The following is a 17615-nucleotide window of genomic DNA, read 5'->3' on the forward strand; positions in this document are numbered from 1 at the left end:
CCACCGCCAAGGATCCTCCTCCTTGTGTCCTTGCTTCTCTTTTTCTTGAATCCTCTGAGCTGGCAGCAGGCAAATCCTTCTGCCAGAAGTATTTCTGGTGGTTCTATGGAACCCCCCTCCACCTGTTTGGGTTTCTCCCTTTGAAGGAATAAGGTTTCCTACTAAGATCTGGAAATGCACAAATCTTGCCTTCGACATAGGTGGAGGTGCCTGCAGAAAAGGTCCCAGGCAGGGTGGGGACCAGTTGGTATGCCTTTATTTGGGCACATATGGTGTGTGTGTGTGTGTGAACACCTGGGTTGACCCAAGCTTGGGAACCACTGTACCTTAAGGCCCCCATATCCACGAGAGATCAGTTCTAAGTCTCCCCCACCAGATGCTGAAAAATGCCGATAAAGCAAACACTATACGTTGTGTGGTTCCTGGCACCACCTACTGGCCAGTTCTGGTAATGACATCATAGAAATATATATTTCTAGGATTTTTCTATTAATATTTTCAGACCGTAGATGAGTGACTCAGTGGATACTGATCCCACGGATAAGGGAGACCTACTTTGCTTGACGATTTGGTACCCCTGTCCTGAACTATCTTAGCTAATCTTACATCCAGGGGAATGACCACCTGCTGAGCCTCACACTGGTGGTGACATCGGTTGCATGATCAATCGCACAACAGGGTTGGGGGACTTCCAGAACAGAGAGACACGCACCTGATTTCTGTGATGGTCTTAATAGATTACTGGCCCCTGTTAAATATATTGCATGCAAGAAAGATGTTCTCTCTCTTTTAAAAATCTTTGGGCAGAGGGTGGTGAAATTTGCAGCCTCGACATATCTGGGGAACAAGAAACTAAACCGTGGGAAGGGGATCAGACCCCACGACCCCCCCTCCCCATGAAAACATGAAATGCCCGAAAGAAAAGATCTACCGCTATTCAGGATGGGCAGTTCTTTTTCTTCCTTCCTTCCTTTTTTGTTGTTGTTGTTGTTGTCTAAAAATCCCATAATTCTTCTTTTCCGGAGTTCCACCTGAGAGGCAGACACATGCAGACCCCTCAATGTGGCTCACCTTGGTGAAAGGCCTTGGCTGTCTGGCTTTGTGGCTTACCCCGGCCTAGATCTACCTGGCTTCCTGTTCAAAAAGGAAGGAACTAGGCCTAGGCCAGGCCAGATGGCCTTCCAGCTGCAGCCTTCCTCCCGGGGTATCCAGAGTCAAGAATAGCCCCTCTGCCATGGTAGGGAAGAGAGGCAGACCTTCTCCAGGCCTCCATAAGGACCACACCCAGCTGGGTGTCCCCAATGTGTGGTTGTCTCTGTGTGTTTCCCCATGGCGGTACTGTGTCATGTTATGTCTGTGTCCAGTGCCTCTACAATAGGGACCCCTGTACCTACAGAGGATCCGTTCCAAGTTCCCATGGATGCTGAAAACCATAGAATATTGTTTTAATACGGAATACTATCCATAGCATGGTCTCTGTCTCCCTCTAGTGGCCCGTTCTGGTAACTTCATTGTTAAAAATATACCGTATTTTTCGCTCCATGCGACGCACCTTTCCATAAGACGCACCAATTTTTTAGGAGAAGAAAACAGGAAAATATAATCTGCTTTCTTCGCTCCATAAGACGCACAGACTTTCCACCCCCGTTTTGTGGGGGAGGATTTCTCTTTTAATATTTTTAATATTTTCAGACCATGGATAAGTGAATCAACAGATACTGATCCCGTGGATAAGAGGGTCCTACTGTACCATAAGCCTTCTAAGGCACCAGGGGCTTTCTCTCTTCATCAGGACTCAACAAACAGAGGCTCCCAAGAGCTCTGGGTGGTCCAGAACCTGGCAATTAGCACCCCAGGCTACCTGGGTCAGGATGTTTTGAGTTGGAGGCCCCATGTTCGGCTTCTCTCCCTCCTCTGACAGGTCCCACAGCGAGTCCTCGGCCAGGCATTCCCACCGACGCAGTAGCTGCAGTTCCCGCAGTGCCTCCCTCTCCTCCGATTACAGCGATTGCAAATCAACAAGCCGGTAGGTTTGCGTTTCCTGTGATGGTCTTCAGTCCTCTGCCCCCCTTTGGGCTACTGTGGAGTTACTGGGTTTGAGGGGTGAACAGCTGCAAGGAAATGAATTAGGCTGACTTTCTTCCTGCATGGGGATCATGAGCTCTATTGAACCCCACATGCTTGCTTTGGAAGGGGGAAAACATTGAGGACCAGCGGCATGCTGCGCGTTTAACCCAGCGTTTAAGGTAGCCAGCTGCAGTTTGATGATTGTACACGTCTCGACTTGAAATTAAAGTGGGTCACAATTTTAGCAGTTAAATCAAAAACTGAATGGCCTTCCAGCTCTAGAGGGATACCGAGACATCTTCCAAAAATAATGGTTAGTCCAGTGGTTCTTAACCTTGGGTAACCCAGGTGTATTTGGACTGCAATTCCCAGAAGCCTTCTCCACTAGCTATGCTGGTTGGGGCTTCTGGGATTTGCAGTCCCAGAATACCTGGGTTACCCAAGGTTAAGAACCACTGGGTTAGTCCATTTCTGGAAGATGTGCTCCCTCTAGTGGTTTATCCCTGAACCTGCTTTTCTTCACCCATGTATCTTGCATTTAGTGTGCTTTGTTTAGTCATTAGATGGTAATTGTGGCCTTCATTTTGCAAGCCTGGTCCCTGAGACCCTTGCCTTCAAGCCAGTGTTGTTCTGGAGGGCAGGGAGCAGTTAAAGCACTGGGAGTATGCGTTCAGCATTGTATCTGGTGTGACCCTTAGCCCACTGGCCCAGCAACAGAGTAGGTGCTGGGCAGCTAAAGTGAGTTTTGCCAGGTTGGATGGAGGGAAGGCCAGTTTAAAAAAAACTGATGTATTTGAGGTACAGTAGGATCTCTGTATCTGTGGGGGACTGCTTCCAACCGTACCCCCTGCCAGTGGATAAAAAAACCTGTGGATAATAGTGAACCCCATATATAAAACATTGTTTCTGTCTCTCTCTAGTGGCCAGTTCTGGTAGTTACATTGTGGAAATGTGTGTTTAGGGGCTTTAAAATATTTTTAACATTTTCAGAACATGGATCAATGAAATTGTGGATACCGATCCCGTAGATACTGGCGTCCTACTGTAGAGCCAAGTGCAGCTTTCTGCAACCCAGGACCCACCAGAGACTTTGGATTATAACATGATTCTCCCACAGGATGCCGGGGATGATGGGAAGCCCAGGGAAACACCTGGTGTGCGCTGCCACGAAACAGAGTTTGTGGTTAGAAAGCGCCCGTTATTGTTTTTCCTCCGGTTACACGCAAACCCATGATCCACCAGCCCCTTTTTCTGCCTGCAGGTTGAGCCCAGACTATAGGGAGGAAGGCCAGAAGGCCAGCAGTCACCAGTCTAGCCAGAGTCCGTCCTCCTCCGGCACCGGCCACAGCCGATCCGCCACCCCTCACCAAAACGGGCACAAGGGCAGTGCCCAGAACGGCCGACACAGCCACGGGCCTCTCGCCGAGAAAAAAACGGAGGTATGGTTGCTTCTGATTCTATCGTGGTTGGACGCTCCTCCTTCTCTTCCTTCCCCGGCACAACCCCTCCCCACCTTCCTCACGGCCTCCCTCCCACTCCCCTCTTTCGAGAAACAACAACAGCTCAAGGTCCGAAGGACCCCAGCGGCCTCTCTGGGGCCTCTCTGGGAAATCCTCCCCTCCTTAAAGGCCGGATTGTGTTAGGGCGTTTCTGTAAGATGGTCCAGTTGATGATGGAAGGAGAGCGGAGCGCTCTTCTCAGACCGGGCAGGGTTGCCGGCAAATCTGGTCCACCGAAAGGAGCAGAGAAGCGAGCGCAGCATGTTTCATAAGCCCACACAGACACACTCACACACTCCGTCTCTCACAGCGCCAACAAACTGGAGCGTGTTCAGGGGAGAGCAAGAAAGATGATCGGGGGACTGGACACCCCAAGCCCTGGGAGGAAAGACCAGAAGAATTCGGCAGGTTTTGCCTGGAGAAAAAAGAGAGGGAGGGGAGATAGAATAACACTCTACAGAGACTTGAAAAGCTGTCCATCAGAGAAGGGGCAGGATCTGTCCTCCATCATCCCAGAGTGCAGGACAGGTCATCATGGGCTTGAGTGACAGGAAGCCAGATTTCGGCTTCGAGTATCAGGAGAAATCTTCCTTCTGTACAGACTGAATGTCACAATAGACCAGGGTAGGCAACACATGGTCTGCAGGCTGCTGGCATCCTTCCTAGCCCTCTGCCCCTCAAAAAAAATTTTTTAATTATTTTTTTAATTTTAAAAAAATACCTCTTTAAATCCCCTTACGGTCTCTACAGGACACACGGGTAGTTTTGGACATGTTTTGAAGGCCACCACCACCCCAAGTTCTCCCCTGCACATCCCGATTTTATTTTTCTAATAATGGTCACCAGAAGGTGCCAGATATTGTTTTTGTTAAAAAAAATAAGGGTATTTTTGGAGGGAACATTGGGAGGTAGAGGTCTCCATGTGGCCCTCTGGGGTCCAGAAACACACAAGGACACACACACACACACACACACACACACACACACACACATTTCTGGAGATACCTGGTATAAAACATACTGATCTAAATGGATGAACAATCTGACTCTGTGCAAGGAGGACCCTCAATAACCAGGTGTACTATAAAAAAAGGTAGGCAATTTAGCACCAAACCCAATCAGAAGCTGAAAAAAACCCCCTCTCTCCCACTTTTCCTCCTGTAGTCAGTAGAAACACACACACACACACACACACACACACACACACACACACACACACACACACACACCTCTTCATTAAACAACTCTTGGGCAAAGAAGTCCAAACTTGAACAACGATTCTACCAGAAAAACAGATACGCACAACCTATCCAGTGCTTGAGAGCTAAATTACAAGTGGACTGAAAGACGAGAGGCCAAGTCTTCTAGGACCTTCAGCCCGCTTGACATGCTGAGCTTATGGGATTGTGGGGTCCCGAGTCCACAGCTGAGGGGGCTCTTTTGCAACCATAGGATGTTGGACAATATCTGCATACTGCTCGCCTCAGAACCATAGCTGAGGAATCAACAGTCTGCGCTAGAACCTGAGAGGAGTGGAAAGGAAACGTCGTTTTTAAGCCCCCCTCCAAGCTGTGATGGGGTCCTGCCCACCCCGAGGTCCCCTTTCAACACCCATTGACTCTCTTTCTCGCCTCCTCCCCTCCTCCCGCTCTCCCTGTTACCTCGAAATCTCTGGCAGCCTTGCAGATGAACAGACATGATTATTGGTATGTCCTTCTGAAAAGACTTTATAAAGACACTCCTGAACCCCTCAGTATAGGGATTCATCATCATCATCATCATCATTATTTCCCAGTCATAGCTTCACCTCCATCCTATCTATCATATGTGTGCACCTCTGTGTATTTGGTTTATGTAAACACACACACTATTATTATTATTATTATTATTATTATTATTATTATTATTATTATTATTATTATTATTATTATTATTATTATTATTATTATTATTATTATTATTATTATTATTATTATTATTATTATTATATGCTTGTAATTTCCCTGCATTTTCCCACATCCCATAACTGCAGTGATTTTTTTTTCTTTTGGTCCCATTCTCATCCTCATTGTGGGGTAAAGTCCAGCCCACACATAGACGCGCGCTCCCAAACATGGTGTTGAAGTGTATGGGTCAGGATCCGTATGCCGTGAGAGGGTGGCTCGTGTACCCAGTCATCAGCTGCTCAGATACCACGAGGCGCCTGCAGAAGGGTCGCTGAGCCCTGTTCCATGTTCCCCCCCCGGGGCCCGCCGCGTTGTCTCTCTGCAGGAGTCGCTGTTCTAGCAAAGGGATCCTCGGGAGGGGCGGCCCAAAGGCCTCCCTGCTTCAGGGGTCCGGGCCAGAGAACTCCATCGGGAGAGGGGGCTGCATCGCATGCCCCCTCCTCTGCCGCTCCTCGCTCTGGGTTTGCGTCTTTCCGCACGTTTTGCTCCCCGTCTAGGAGAGACACCCAGGGGCAGCGGCCTCACAAGGCGGGGGCTGTCCCAGTTTTTTGGAGAATGCGGTGCTTTGCGGTCCGGAAAATAGGACCGTCCAAAATTCGGGCCGAGATCTCTCAGAGCTGAGGTTGACGCCAACTGCCCCCAGCCTGGCATCCTCACCCACTTTTCTACAGCAACTCCCATCAGCCCCAGCCAGCCCGGGCAGGCACACACACAGACACACAGACACACACACACACACACACACACACACACACACACACACACACACCCCTGGCTGTGCTTCGCCTCTCAAACCTTCTCCCGGTTCCCCCTGCCCTCCTGCAGGGCCATGCTTTTCAAACAAGCTGCGCCTTCTCCATGGGCCGGTGGCCTTCCAGCAGACTTCTGTGTTTTTTCCTTTTAATTCTGCTCTGTGTTTTTCTTTAGCTTCCCGTTTGAAAGGTGGTAATATAAAAGTTCCATTTCTTGCTTGGCCAAAAAAGCAAGGAAAGTGGGGGTGGGTGGGGTGGCATTGGGGACCTCCAGTAGAACATCCCTATGGGGTGTCCCCCACCCCACCCCCGGTTCCTTTTCGAGTGTCTTCCCTTCCATGATGTACAGAAATGCAAACTATACCTGTTCTCTCTCTTCTATTGTTTTCTTTTTCTTCTGTTCTTGTGTGGATCTAAAAAAAACATATGATTTCCTCTTTTCATTGTGTGTGTGTTTGTGTGTGTGTGTGTGTGTGTGTGTGTGTGTAACTGTGGAACCCTCCTGCCTGACTCAAAAACTCACTGGCATTGTTCTTTAATTCTTTACTACCATCGACTACCATCTCTTAGATTTCAGATTTATAAGGGAAGACAACTTGACAGATTCCAGTATAATTAGCAAAGTGGAAAGCTAGCTCTCTTTTCAGACTGGATGGCATTACAGCAGGTTAAACAAATCCAGTATGCCTTCTGAAATATTCTAAGTAGCTACCTCTCAAAGCATCTCTCCCTAGGATAAACATCCCAGTGGCAAGACCACTAGAAGGTGTGATATAAAATTATTAATAAATAATAAAATAAATAATAATAATAATAATAATAAATGCAGTAGGACCCGCGTATTCAGAGGGGAATTGTTTCCAAGCCGTCCTTCTGTGGATGCTGAAAACCACGGATAATAGTGAATAGATAACAGTAAATGTGATACATACCCTGTTTTCCCAAAAACAAGACCTAACCTGAAAATAAGTCCAGTTCAGTGAAAACCCGCCCTCCACCCTTGCGCAGCAACCAGAAGATGGCATGACTGTATTTGAATAAATCTAGATGGTTGTACATGGAAAAAATAAAACATCCCCTGAAAATAAGCCATAATGGGTTTTTGGAGCAAAAACTAATGTTAGACCCTGTCTTATTTTCGGGGAAACAAGGTAGTTTGAAAAAAAATCCAGAACAAAGTATTTTTGCCATGTATTACCTTGATTGGCCAATAGAGGGAGCCACAGACCATGCTATGTATTTTTCAACAACAAGAATACATACCATGGTCTCCCTCTAGTGGCGAGTTCTGGTAGACACATCGTGATAATACATATTTCTAGTTTTTTCTTCTAATATTTTTAATATTTTCAGAGAGCGGAGAAGTCAAATCATACATACAGATCCCAAGGACATGAGGGTCCTACTTGAAGAGCGGAAGCCCAGAACTGAGGGTTTGGTGGCTGTTTTAGGTTGATCAGAACAACCGGCTACCAATGGCGGTTGATCTCAGCTAGAGTAGAGGGGTTAAAGGGATTTACAAAAGTAAAATTTTAAATCCCTTCTTCATGTTAAATGACTGTGTTTTTTTGTGTGTGTGTGTGTGTTTGTTTTTTGGGGGTTTTTTGCCAATGGACGGAATAAGTCTTAAGGTGTGACCAGACAGAAGGAAAGGATAGGGTCTGATTGCACCAAAAAGGATATTTTTGCAGGAAGTGCCCTCCCTCAAATCAACCCTTCCATATGCTGGAGAATCGCTCTGTCCAGCCCCAGATCCCAAAAGCAGTAGCCCCACAGCTGGACCAAAAGGGTCCTGCTTTGGCATAGACTGGGCTCAGGCAGGAGTGCAATTCCCCCCAAGTCTTAGGACCTCCAAGATTGCTCCGTACCACTCTAAGGGCAGTCCAAAATGCAATCTAATCCCCCCTTAGAGGATTTAACAAGTCCCCTTCATTCAATGGGTCTACCATCGTTGAACTGAAAAACACAAGTGAGCATTTGTGGCCCATTTAGGTATGGATGATGCCCAGCCCCGCAGAAAATTAATGAGGTTCGCAGTGTTCCCAAATCTCAGCCATTGGCATTGGGAGACTCCTTGTTTCTCAGATACTTCTGGGAAGCTGGCAAGCAGCTGCCCCCCCCCCGCCCAGTTCCCTGGCATCCTGCCTCGGGCAGGGGAGACGGTCATTCCAATGAGCCGTGGCCACTTCTCTTGCCAAGATATATGGGAGATCCTCATGGGGCTCTCCTGCATCCTATTTATTTGGGACCAGAAGGTAAGGTCAGAGGGAGCCATGGATGTGACGGGGAGACCCTAAGAAAGTACCCTTCAAACACTTGGAAGATTATCCTGAGGAGGAGGGGCAGGATCTGCTCTCCACCATCCCAGAGTGTAGGATACGTAGAAATGGACGCAAGAGACAGGGAACCTGATTTAGGTGACTATCAGAGGGGAAACGGCTTAGCTGTTAGAGCGGTATGACAGTGGGACCCATGACCTGGAGAGAGAGGGTGAGTGCTCCAATGCCGGAGATATTCAAGATAAAAATTGGACCACCCTCTGTCCGATCTGCTTTGGTTTGGATTCCTGCACTGAGCAAGAGGTTGGATTCAATGGCCTCCAAGGCCCCTTCCAACTCCATCATTCCAGGATTCTGTGAGCTATTTTCCCAGCGATCACACGACGTGCAGGCAAGAGCGATGCAGCCCGACCCTAATGACCATGCCCCGAGCTGAACCTTTTCAGCCCAGCGGTCAGGCTGCTCTTTTGGAGCCGGGGGGGAGGGAACTGGAGCCTAGATGGAAGGGTGACTTTGACGAGTAATCCCTCCCTACAAAAGGGACCTTTTCTGGCATGATCCCACGCGCACCTTTCTGCGCCGGACTGGTGGACACCTGGAGACACGTGGAATCCACGCAGCTAGCAGTCCCCGGACTCTCCTCCTTTAGACCACTTTAGGGGGAAATGAAGTAGCCAGAATATCCATGAAACCCAAGAAAAGTTGACTTCTCTTTTAAATCAACATTTTTCAACTTAAATCTGCCCTTTCTGTGCCATTTTCCTTCTTTTTATAACTCTCCTCTCCACACTGTTTTTTCCCCTTACTTTCTCTCTCTCTCTCTCTCTCTTCCTTCTTCTCTCTCTCTCTTTCTCTCTCTTTCTCAGTCTCTCTTTCTCATGTGGCACTTTATAATTCCTCCCTCTTTTTATGGGGCCACTTCTAGACCCTTCCAATCCAAAGACGGCACCCCCCCCCAGCCCTCTTCCTCCGTCGGCTGCTTTTCTTGCATGCTCTTTGAGGTCTTTTTTTATTCCTCTTCCCTTTTTCCTCCTTGACACAATTTAAATGTTGACCTAGAAACTTGGGAAAACTTTCGTTCTGTTCCACAAGGGCTGCGGTATTATCTATATTGGTAGAGAGCGGACAAAACTCGAAGGGAATCAAAGCTGTCTTACGAGCAAGGCAGAAGTGAAGCAAAGGGGGGGAGGGAAGCAGAAAGCAAAGCACAGTTTGTTAGAAAAGGGGTCTGAAGCACAATACTAAGTCACTGTCTTTTTCGCATTCTGCCCTCCAAATATGGAGATTATTGTTTCTTTTTTTTTATTATTGCATTCCTGACCAAACAGAAGGTAGGTATTTCTCTCCCTACGCACGCTCCCTTCTACAGATCAGCCTGTTAAAAAGCACCGTAGTTTGGTTAAATGTTATTTTTTTTCCTATCTTTCTTCTGCTTTCTCTCTCTCTCTCTCTTTCTCTCTTTCTCTCTCCTAACGCTTGTCTTTTTTTGGTGGCTCTGTACAATTTTATTGTAATTTTTTTTTTTTACAATTAGCTACAAACCATGCTTCTTTCTTTTATTTTTACCATCTTTTTTTTTAATTAAAACAAACTTCGTTCTCTTGTTAGAATGCATTTCTGTGTGTTTCTCAGCTATTGAATCTTGTGTTTGTTTCCATAAATTGTATAATTATGTCCCGCTGATTTCATTTCCTCTGTGTGATTTTAGTATTATTATTATTATTATTATTCTTTCATGTAGTTGGCGAAGAAAACAGGCCACTTAATAATGGTTATTAAAGAATCGCCAAATGAAAGGTTTACCCATTTGCTTAAATCTCTTCCTTTGGGTTCTAGATGGGTTTGGTTTTGCACGAGTTGTGGAAATAATTATTTTAGATCGAGTCACCCTTGCATTTTTCCCCCCGATGCAAAATAAACAATAGTTTTCAAACGGAGGTTTTTGGGTTAGGCCAAAATATTCAAGGGGACTTTAGCATCTTCAATTGGAAGGGAAAAATTAGTTTCAGGCTGATTTGCAGTATTGGTTCCCGAGCTGGCTTCCCAAATTAGCTCACTTTTTTGTTTGCTTATTCCTATTATTTGGGCCCCCGATTCCTCCAACAAAATACAATTCAATCGGTAGGACATGCATCCAAAGCGTTGGTTCTCGACCATTGGGTCCCCAGATGTTCTTGGACTACAACTTCCAGAAATCCCGACCAGCATAGCTCATGGTGAAGGCTTCTGGGAATTGCAGTCCAAGAACCTTGGAGGATCCGAGTTTCAGAACCCCTGATTCAAAGAAAAGTTTAGGTGGAATAAATGAGGAGTTCAGCCAGGCGGCTGCCTTTCCCACTAAGGCAGAATGAGAGAAATGCCACTATGAGATTAGAAGCAAATTAAGGAAATATGGACTCCTCAAAGATTCTGTAGTGCCTCCGTGGGGTGAGTCAGTCATTGCCGGAAAAGCCAAGAGGAAGATCTCCAGTGAGGTCCAGCAGATCTTCCTTTTCTACCAGAGATGGGGGACATGGAGCCCTCCAGATGTTTTTGGAATTGCAGACAGTTATCCCTTACCCTGGGCTACACGGTTGAGAGACCTGGGTGGAATTACCGCATGGCATTATCTGGAGACCTGGATTTTACTCCCCTCCCTTCTTCCACCATTGGAAAAGAAGTCTTCGGTGAGGTGGAAGAAGGAAGCAGCAAAGCAAAAACAAACACATCTGGCAAGTGTTCGCTAGTGGAAGGAAATAGAGAAAGACCAAGTCTCATGATGGGCTTGAGAAGTTTTTTCTCAGATAAGAAATGGCCTGGAGTGTTTCCTTTTTTCTTCTTCTTTTAAGCATTCTGAGACTTAGTCTTCCTTTGTTTCCTCTTCCAAGAGCAAAATCAGCCTTCGGTGGTTCTCTTCCCCGCTCTCATGCTTTGATTTCACCCACCTTTTTTTGCGGTGGGATCACCTTCAGATGATGTCCCACAATATGAGGCAAGGGGTCTCCCATTACACCGACTTCATCTAGTTCTCCAAGGAATTGTTTCTCATGATAAGCAGTGAGGGAAGGAGGAAACCTTGAGCTCCAGCACATCCCAATGTAAAATAAGCTTCCTTGGCAAAACAGATAAGGACGTATTGGCCAGTTCCCACTTCCTGGATCTTCTCCATGGTTTTGCCTTAGAATTAAATACTGTCCTAACACCATTACCTTGCCCCTGGTAAATTAATCACTAGCATGTCCCATCATCCTCTGGGGCGGGTTGGGGATAAATTGACCCCACGCCAAAGGACAACATCTTCCTTTTATGAGTCATGAGAACATGCAGGCCATGTTCCCTTTGACATCATCCACTCTGCCCTTAAGTTAAACCTGAACTCATTTGGCTCCACTTTCATGGGCAGGGCAGTGAAGATGTTCCAGATTTCAGTCCAAATTTTACAAGAGCTCTCTAAGTTTCTGAACTCTGCTTCTTCAAATAGGTTCAGCACATTGGACAGCTCTGGTTAAATTCAGGCTAATACCTGAAGGGAATGCACCACCTACGAAATCAGAGCCATGCACACCTTCACCTGCCTTAAAGTCCCTATGTCCCTCCCCCCCCCCGTTGCGGAATCTTGATAAGAAGGTGGTCACTTTCCTGTGCCAGCTCACAACTGTGTCTAACCTTGTTCGGGTTGCCATCCATATGTTGGCCCCGAGGTGAGGAGAGCTACTTCTTTGGGCTCTGAAGGCGATGAAATGACAGCCAACATTCTCTCGGTTTTTCATAAGGGAAGAAAACCGCCACCCATTTGACAAGAGTTGGTGATGTTCCTGGTTGTGAACCTGACGGCACGGCCGGGCTCATGACCAGGAACACAACCAGTCCTGGTTAATGGCTGGCAATACGGAGCCACAAGGCAGGCAAAATCCCCTAGTCTAAACTTCTTGTTGGATTCTCACCAATAATGAATAAATCATCCTCAAAATACCCTTCAAATTAGGGGTATGGGTTAGGGTGAGGGGTTAGGTTGGGTTAAAAGCAAGGCTGTGGTTAGGATTAGATTTAGGGTCGGGGTAAGGTTGTGTTTGTAGTTCTGTTTAGGGTTAGGACTAACTGTAAACATGGAATTACGTTTAGGTTTAGAGTCGGAGGTAAGTTTGAGATTGGGGCTAAGGCAATTTTGGGGTTGGGGTTAACATTAGGTTGTTGGGATTAAGGTTGGGGTTGGAGTTCAGGGTAGGGTTAGTTGTAAGGTTGGAGTTTGGGTTGGGGGGTAGAGGTAAATTTGGATTTAGGTTGAAGCTTAGGGGTAAAGTTTTGGTTTGTATAATGGTTAGGATTAGCATTTGGGTTCATTTGGCGAGTAAAACCAGGGTTAGGGTTAGTATAAGGTTGAGGCTGGGGCTGGGATTAGGGTTGGTGTTAAGGTAGGGTTAGAACTGGGGTTAGTTTGGGGTTCAGGTTGAAGCCTGGGGATGGGGTTACAGGTCAAGTACGGGGTGGGAGTAAGTTTAGAGTTAGGTTAGCGTTTTTTCCTTCACCATCTTTGCTTCTTGGAATGTACAGTCCGCACCAGAGACCTCAAAACCCAAGTTATCTTGCCTGCATCAGGATCGTGGAAACTCTTCCGTTTCCATATCTGCTTCCCTACTCAACCCAAATGTGCTTTTCTTAATCACAGGGAAACCAAAGCCTCTAGAGCTACAGTCAACATGGCAAAGTTCAGGATCTCTTTGGATCCCTGATCTCATATGTTGTCTAGCCCATCTAAGATCATGGGTTCCCATCACATCTCTAAACCTCATCTTCTTGTTATCTTGTTGGCATGAGATCCTGGTGCCCTTCCCAGCTCCCCGGTCGAACTGGAAATGTGGGGCGAAGACCTGATTCAAACCAGGAGAGACACGATATTCCGAGGGTCCTCGGGGCAGTGGCCTAAAACTACTGGTCATTTTGAGTACAGTAGGACCCCCGTATCTGTGCAATCAGCATCCACTGATTTATTTATCCACTGCCTGAAAATACTGAACAAAAAAAATCCCACTCCAAGGTGTATTTACAGAACTGGCCACTAGTGGGAGCTGGAGACCATGCAATGTATAGCCTTTGATACTTCCACGTTTTTTGGTGTCAGGGGTGTCAGAACTGATTCCTCATGGATACCATGGCCCTACTGTACCACATCAACCATCATGTCCACCTAGCGTGGAGCCACTTCCTTGCTGGACACTTCTGGCAAAGATGTGGACCTTGTATCTGGACACATCCTTGCTTTTTCTCGCCCCGGTATCTTCCAGATATATTGAATACAACCTCCAGAATCCCCTTGCCATTTGCTGCCCAGAAGCATTTCGGATTTGCTGGCTTGCACATTTAAGGAGCACCAGGTTGTGCAAAGCTGTGAGGGACACAAAAAGACCCCGTACGACTCTGCCGCAAACTCATGACAACACTAAAGAACCCAAAATAAATACTATCAATAAATTAAATGAAAAACCGGTCCAAACAGCAAACCACATCTTCAAAAATTGGCGACCAATTGGAATTTCTCTTTTGATTCCATCCACTTCCAAAAATAAGGAATGTTACCCTCCTGAATCATAGTATTTTTGGGGTTTTCTGCAGGTTGGTCTCCAAGAAAAATAACTTTTCCAGTCTTTATTCAAGCCCTGATACTAAGAATCCACTTGTATGACTGGAGCTATAGAGCGTAGGTGTAGAAAGACTCTCCCAACAATTTACAGGGAAATTTGGGTGATGAGGGGTGCAGAGAGACAATAGAGACTGTTGACTCCTGGTTTGTAGCAGCAGGGAATCTACTCCACCTTTATTAGGAATATGCTTTTTTTAAAAAAAAACTCACCTACAGACACATTTCACTCACCTGGACCAAGACCTAGCTGCATGGCCTAGCTCCAGTCTTGCTTCCTGGATGTACAAAAAAAAAGGTGCTTCCTGGGAGTCGTAGTCTTGATGCTCTTTAGGCTCTATAGAAGGCACCTCTCAAAGAACAATGACTTCCGGGAAGTGCTTCTGCCACTTCCTTTTTTCTACATTAACAACAGGAAGCAAGGCTAAATCTATTTTATGAAGTCTTAGAGCTAGACCCTGTTCCAGGTGAGCATAAGCTGAGTGTCTGTAGATGTGGATCTGTGCTCTGAGGTAGGTCCCATAAGGTTTGGTTGAAACCCAAGAGTCAAGAGACCCACCACCAATAGGAACAGGTTAATTATGAACTTTCGTAGACATCCAGGTAATTCGTCCATAATTTCAATCAGTTCTGGTTAGAGAGAGAGAGAGAGAAATGTGTGTGACCAGTACAACCCAACGGGGTCAAGTCAATCTTACTTTTGCCCTTCCTTGCATGAATCACCCTCACCACCTGCCCTTCAAGGACAACATCTGGGCAGTTGAAGACTTACCGACTGAATCCGGGGAGGGGGGGATACTGCTGTTGCTTAGATAGTTTGGTGATGGATATGAACATGGTTTTAGACCCAAATATACTGATTTCCTTTTGTTTTCTTATATTCATGCTGAAGCCTTCCTAGGGTCTCTGTCTGGTAGGTATATGTATCTCTAGAACCTCTTTTCCGGCTTAGGTGGGAATGTTTGGGAGAAGAAGGTTGGTCACCCACAAAGACCATGGACCCTTGGGCCCACTCCTCCATTGAGCAGGTCTCCCATTGCTCCAGAACCTGGTGCTGCCTGAGCCACTTTGCTGGTCCTTAGGCTCAACCCCGTGGTAGCTCGTGGTCAACCAGATGGTAGAGGTGGGGGGAAGACACCGTGAACGCTGAATGTTCCATCTATAACTGGCACCAAAAGGTAGATCTGCCCAATGGAATCGTAAATTTTTGGAGGATAATTCTAGAAATAACCCTAACCCCAACCACTTTCCATCTTGTGGTCCAAGATACTAAAGAGGTTTTATTCTGAGCACCACGTATCTTTATGCTAGCACTGTTTCTCCCGGAATTCTGTTGATTTCCTTGAACTCTTCAAGACAAGCCACTCTCCCAAATTGTGTTTCAGACCGAAGGCTCTTGTTTGCTCCACCAAGAACTTGTGTGTGTACAGATATGTCCCGGAGGGAGCCATCCCTGGGTTCTTGTCCCCTTCTCCTTCCCCCAGTCTCGGAAGGGCAACCCCCTCAAAAAGCGAGATAACATCCTTAAATCCCCGGGACTTGTGCATGTGGGTGGAAGGACAAGACAGGTGAGCCATCTCAGGTCCTCTTCCCAGCCTTCGTGTCTGCGTCCCACAAAAACGGTAGTTATTGCGTACTGCTTCCACTGGTGTGGGTCCATCCTGAGGAGTCCTTGGGACCTGGACTTTCAGGAGGGGCTGTAGTTCAGGGGGGATTGCTCAAGCACCCTGGGGCAGAGAACGCAGAAGGACTTCACCAAACAACGAAGCCCAGACTTCTACAGAGTGACACCACGGGTGTTAGAAGCAACAAGATGTACGAGCAAAGATTAAGAGTAGCTGTCCGGGTTCAAAATCAGTGGAACGTGTCTGGAAAAGGGCAGAACACCACCAACGAAGGGGAGAAAGCAGCAAACCGATATAACTGTGACCCAGAGTGGGGTAGTAGACAGTTTCGGTTTGGGACAGTGGTTCCCCCAACCTTGGTTCCCCAGATGTTCTTAGACTAAAACTCCCAGAATCCTTCACCACCAGCTGTGCCAGCCAGGATTTCTGGGAGCTGTAGTCCAAGAAACACCTGAGTGACTCAAGGTTGGGGACCACTGGGACATGGGAGACCTGAGTTCAAATCATAGCTTGGCCATGGAAATTCACCGGAGGTGACCATGGGACAATCACTCCTTGAATTTCCTACATCCCTTGAAAACCTTCTTAGGGTTGCCATACGTGAAAAGCCACCTGACGGCATATCACAAAGTACCAAATGCATGTACAAGAGATGTCACGGTTGTGTTAATTCTGGACCTGTGCAACCTCTCACTCGATGGGCTAGGTGCTAGCAAAACGCCATCATGAGATACAGGTCTTTAAATGGTTGTGTGTGTGTGCTTTGCTTGTGGGAGAGACATGAACCTCAGACACTCAGAATACAGAGGTCCGGACACCCACATTTTATTTCCGACCTGTGTGATGGTTGTTCGCCTGGAAAGCTTCCATCTAGAGTTTGTTTAAGGCAGCGTTCAAACCTAACACTCTGGTTTGTCTCTCTAGATGTCCCTGTTTGTTTCTAGTTGATTTCTCAGGCTTGTTGGGGGGAAAAACAGGCCAGAGTACTTGTTTGGATGTCATGTTAAGCAAACCAAAGAAAACCCTTCTTTGTCCCTGTGTTTCTGTGGGTCAAAACAGGGAAGTATTAGTCGTTTTTCTTCTTACAATGTCTCCCAAGGGGTACGTGCCACAGCAATATGACATGCAAATTAAGCCCATGTTTGCCCTCCAACAGCCAATCAGAAAACAAATGCCCGTGGAATGCAAGATACATCAGTTAAGGGGGGGGGAGAGACACATGCTATGACCAACAGACTTGATGAAGAAAAGTGAGGAATGTGTTGTCTAAAACCAGTGGTTCCCAAACTTGGATCTCTAGGTGCTCTTCGACAAAAAAATAAATAAATCCAGAAGCCTTCACTGCTAGCTGTGCTGGCCAAGATTTCTGGGAGTTGTAGTCCACAAATATCTGGATACCCAAGGTTGGGAACCACTGGTTTAAGGTGACCTCTGTGTTTTTTAAAAGGGGAAATTGAGATTCGTTCTTTATCAAACTGGCAGATATGTAAGCTGTAAGATCATTCGTCTTTATAAAAAAAATCAATATTTAAAAAATGCCCATCAAGGACATTATGAGCAAACAGGTGCAAACGCACTTGAAACCCATGTCCTCGAACTTAAACACAATGCAGTACATATAGGTATGACCTTACCCCAGCCGACTGCCAGCTAAGTAAGCCCTGTGGAGACGGAAAGGCTTCCTCAGCCTGGCAGATCTCAGAGCGAGCCCTACTGCGATTTACAAACAAAACACAGTAGGCATAATTTTAAACTGCTGTAGGGCTTATGCCTTACAGAGCAGTCTTCATAGTCTTGGCTGGGTGAGTGGGTGAAATCCATCTCAGCCCTTGC

General features: G+C 46.6%; 1 protein-coding gene across 4 annotated transcripts in view; it reads left to right on the plus strand.

The window, feature by feature from the left end:
• Positions 1-17615, plus strand: part of SRRM3 (serine/arginine repetitive matrix 3) — a 122782-nt gene that overhangs the window by 88209 nt on the left and 16958 nt on the right. For all 4 annotated transcript variants that reach the window (XM_072978255.2, XM_072978257.2, XM_072978256.2 and 1 more), the window contains exons 10-11: positions 1922-2026; positions 3329-3506. In XM_072978255.2, coding sequence (XP_072834356.2) covers positions 1922-2026; positions 3329-3506 — 283 coding nt within the window. The remainder of the gene's footprint in view (positions 1-1921; positions 2027-3328; positions 3507-17615) is intronic.

The sequence above is a fragment of the Pogona vitticeps genome, chromosome 7 (assembly GCF_051106095.1).
Source record: "Pogona vitticeps strain Pit_001003342236 chromosome 7, PviZW2.1, whole genome shotgun sequence".
NCBI classification, from domain to species: Eukaryota; Metazoa; Chordata; class Lepidosauria; order Squamata; family Agamidae; genus Pogona; species Pogona vitticeps.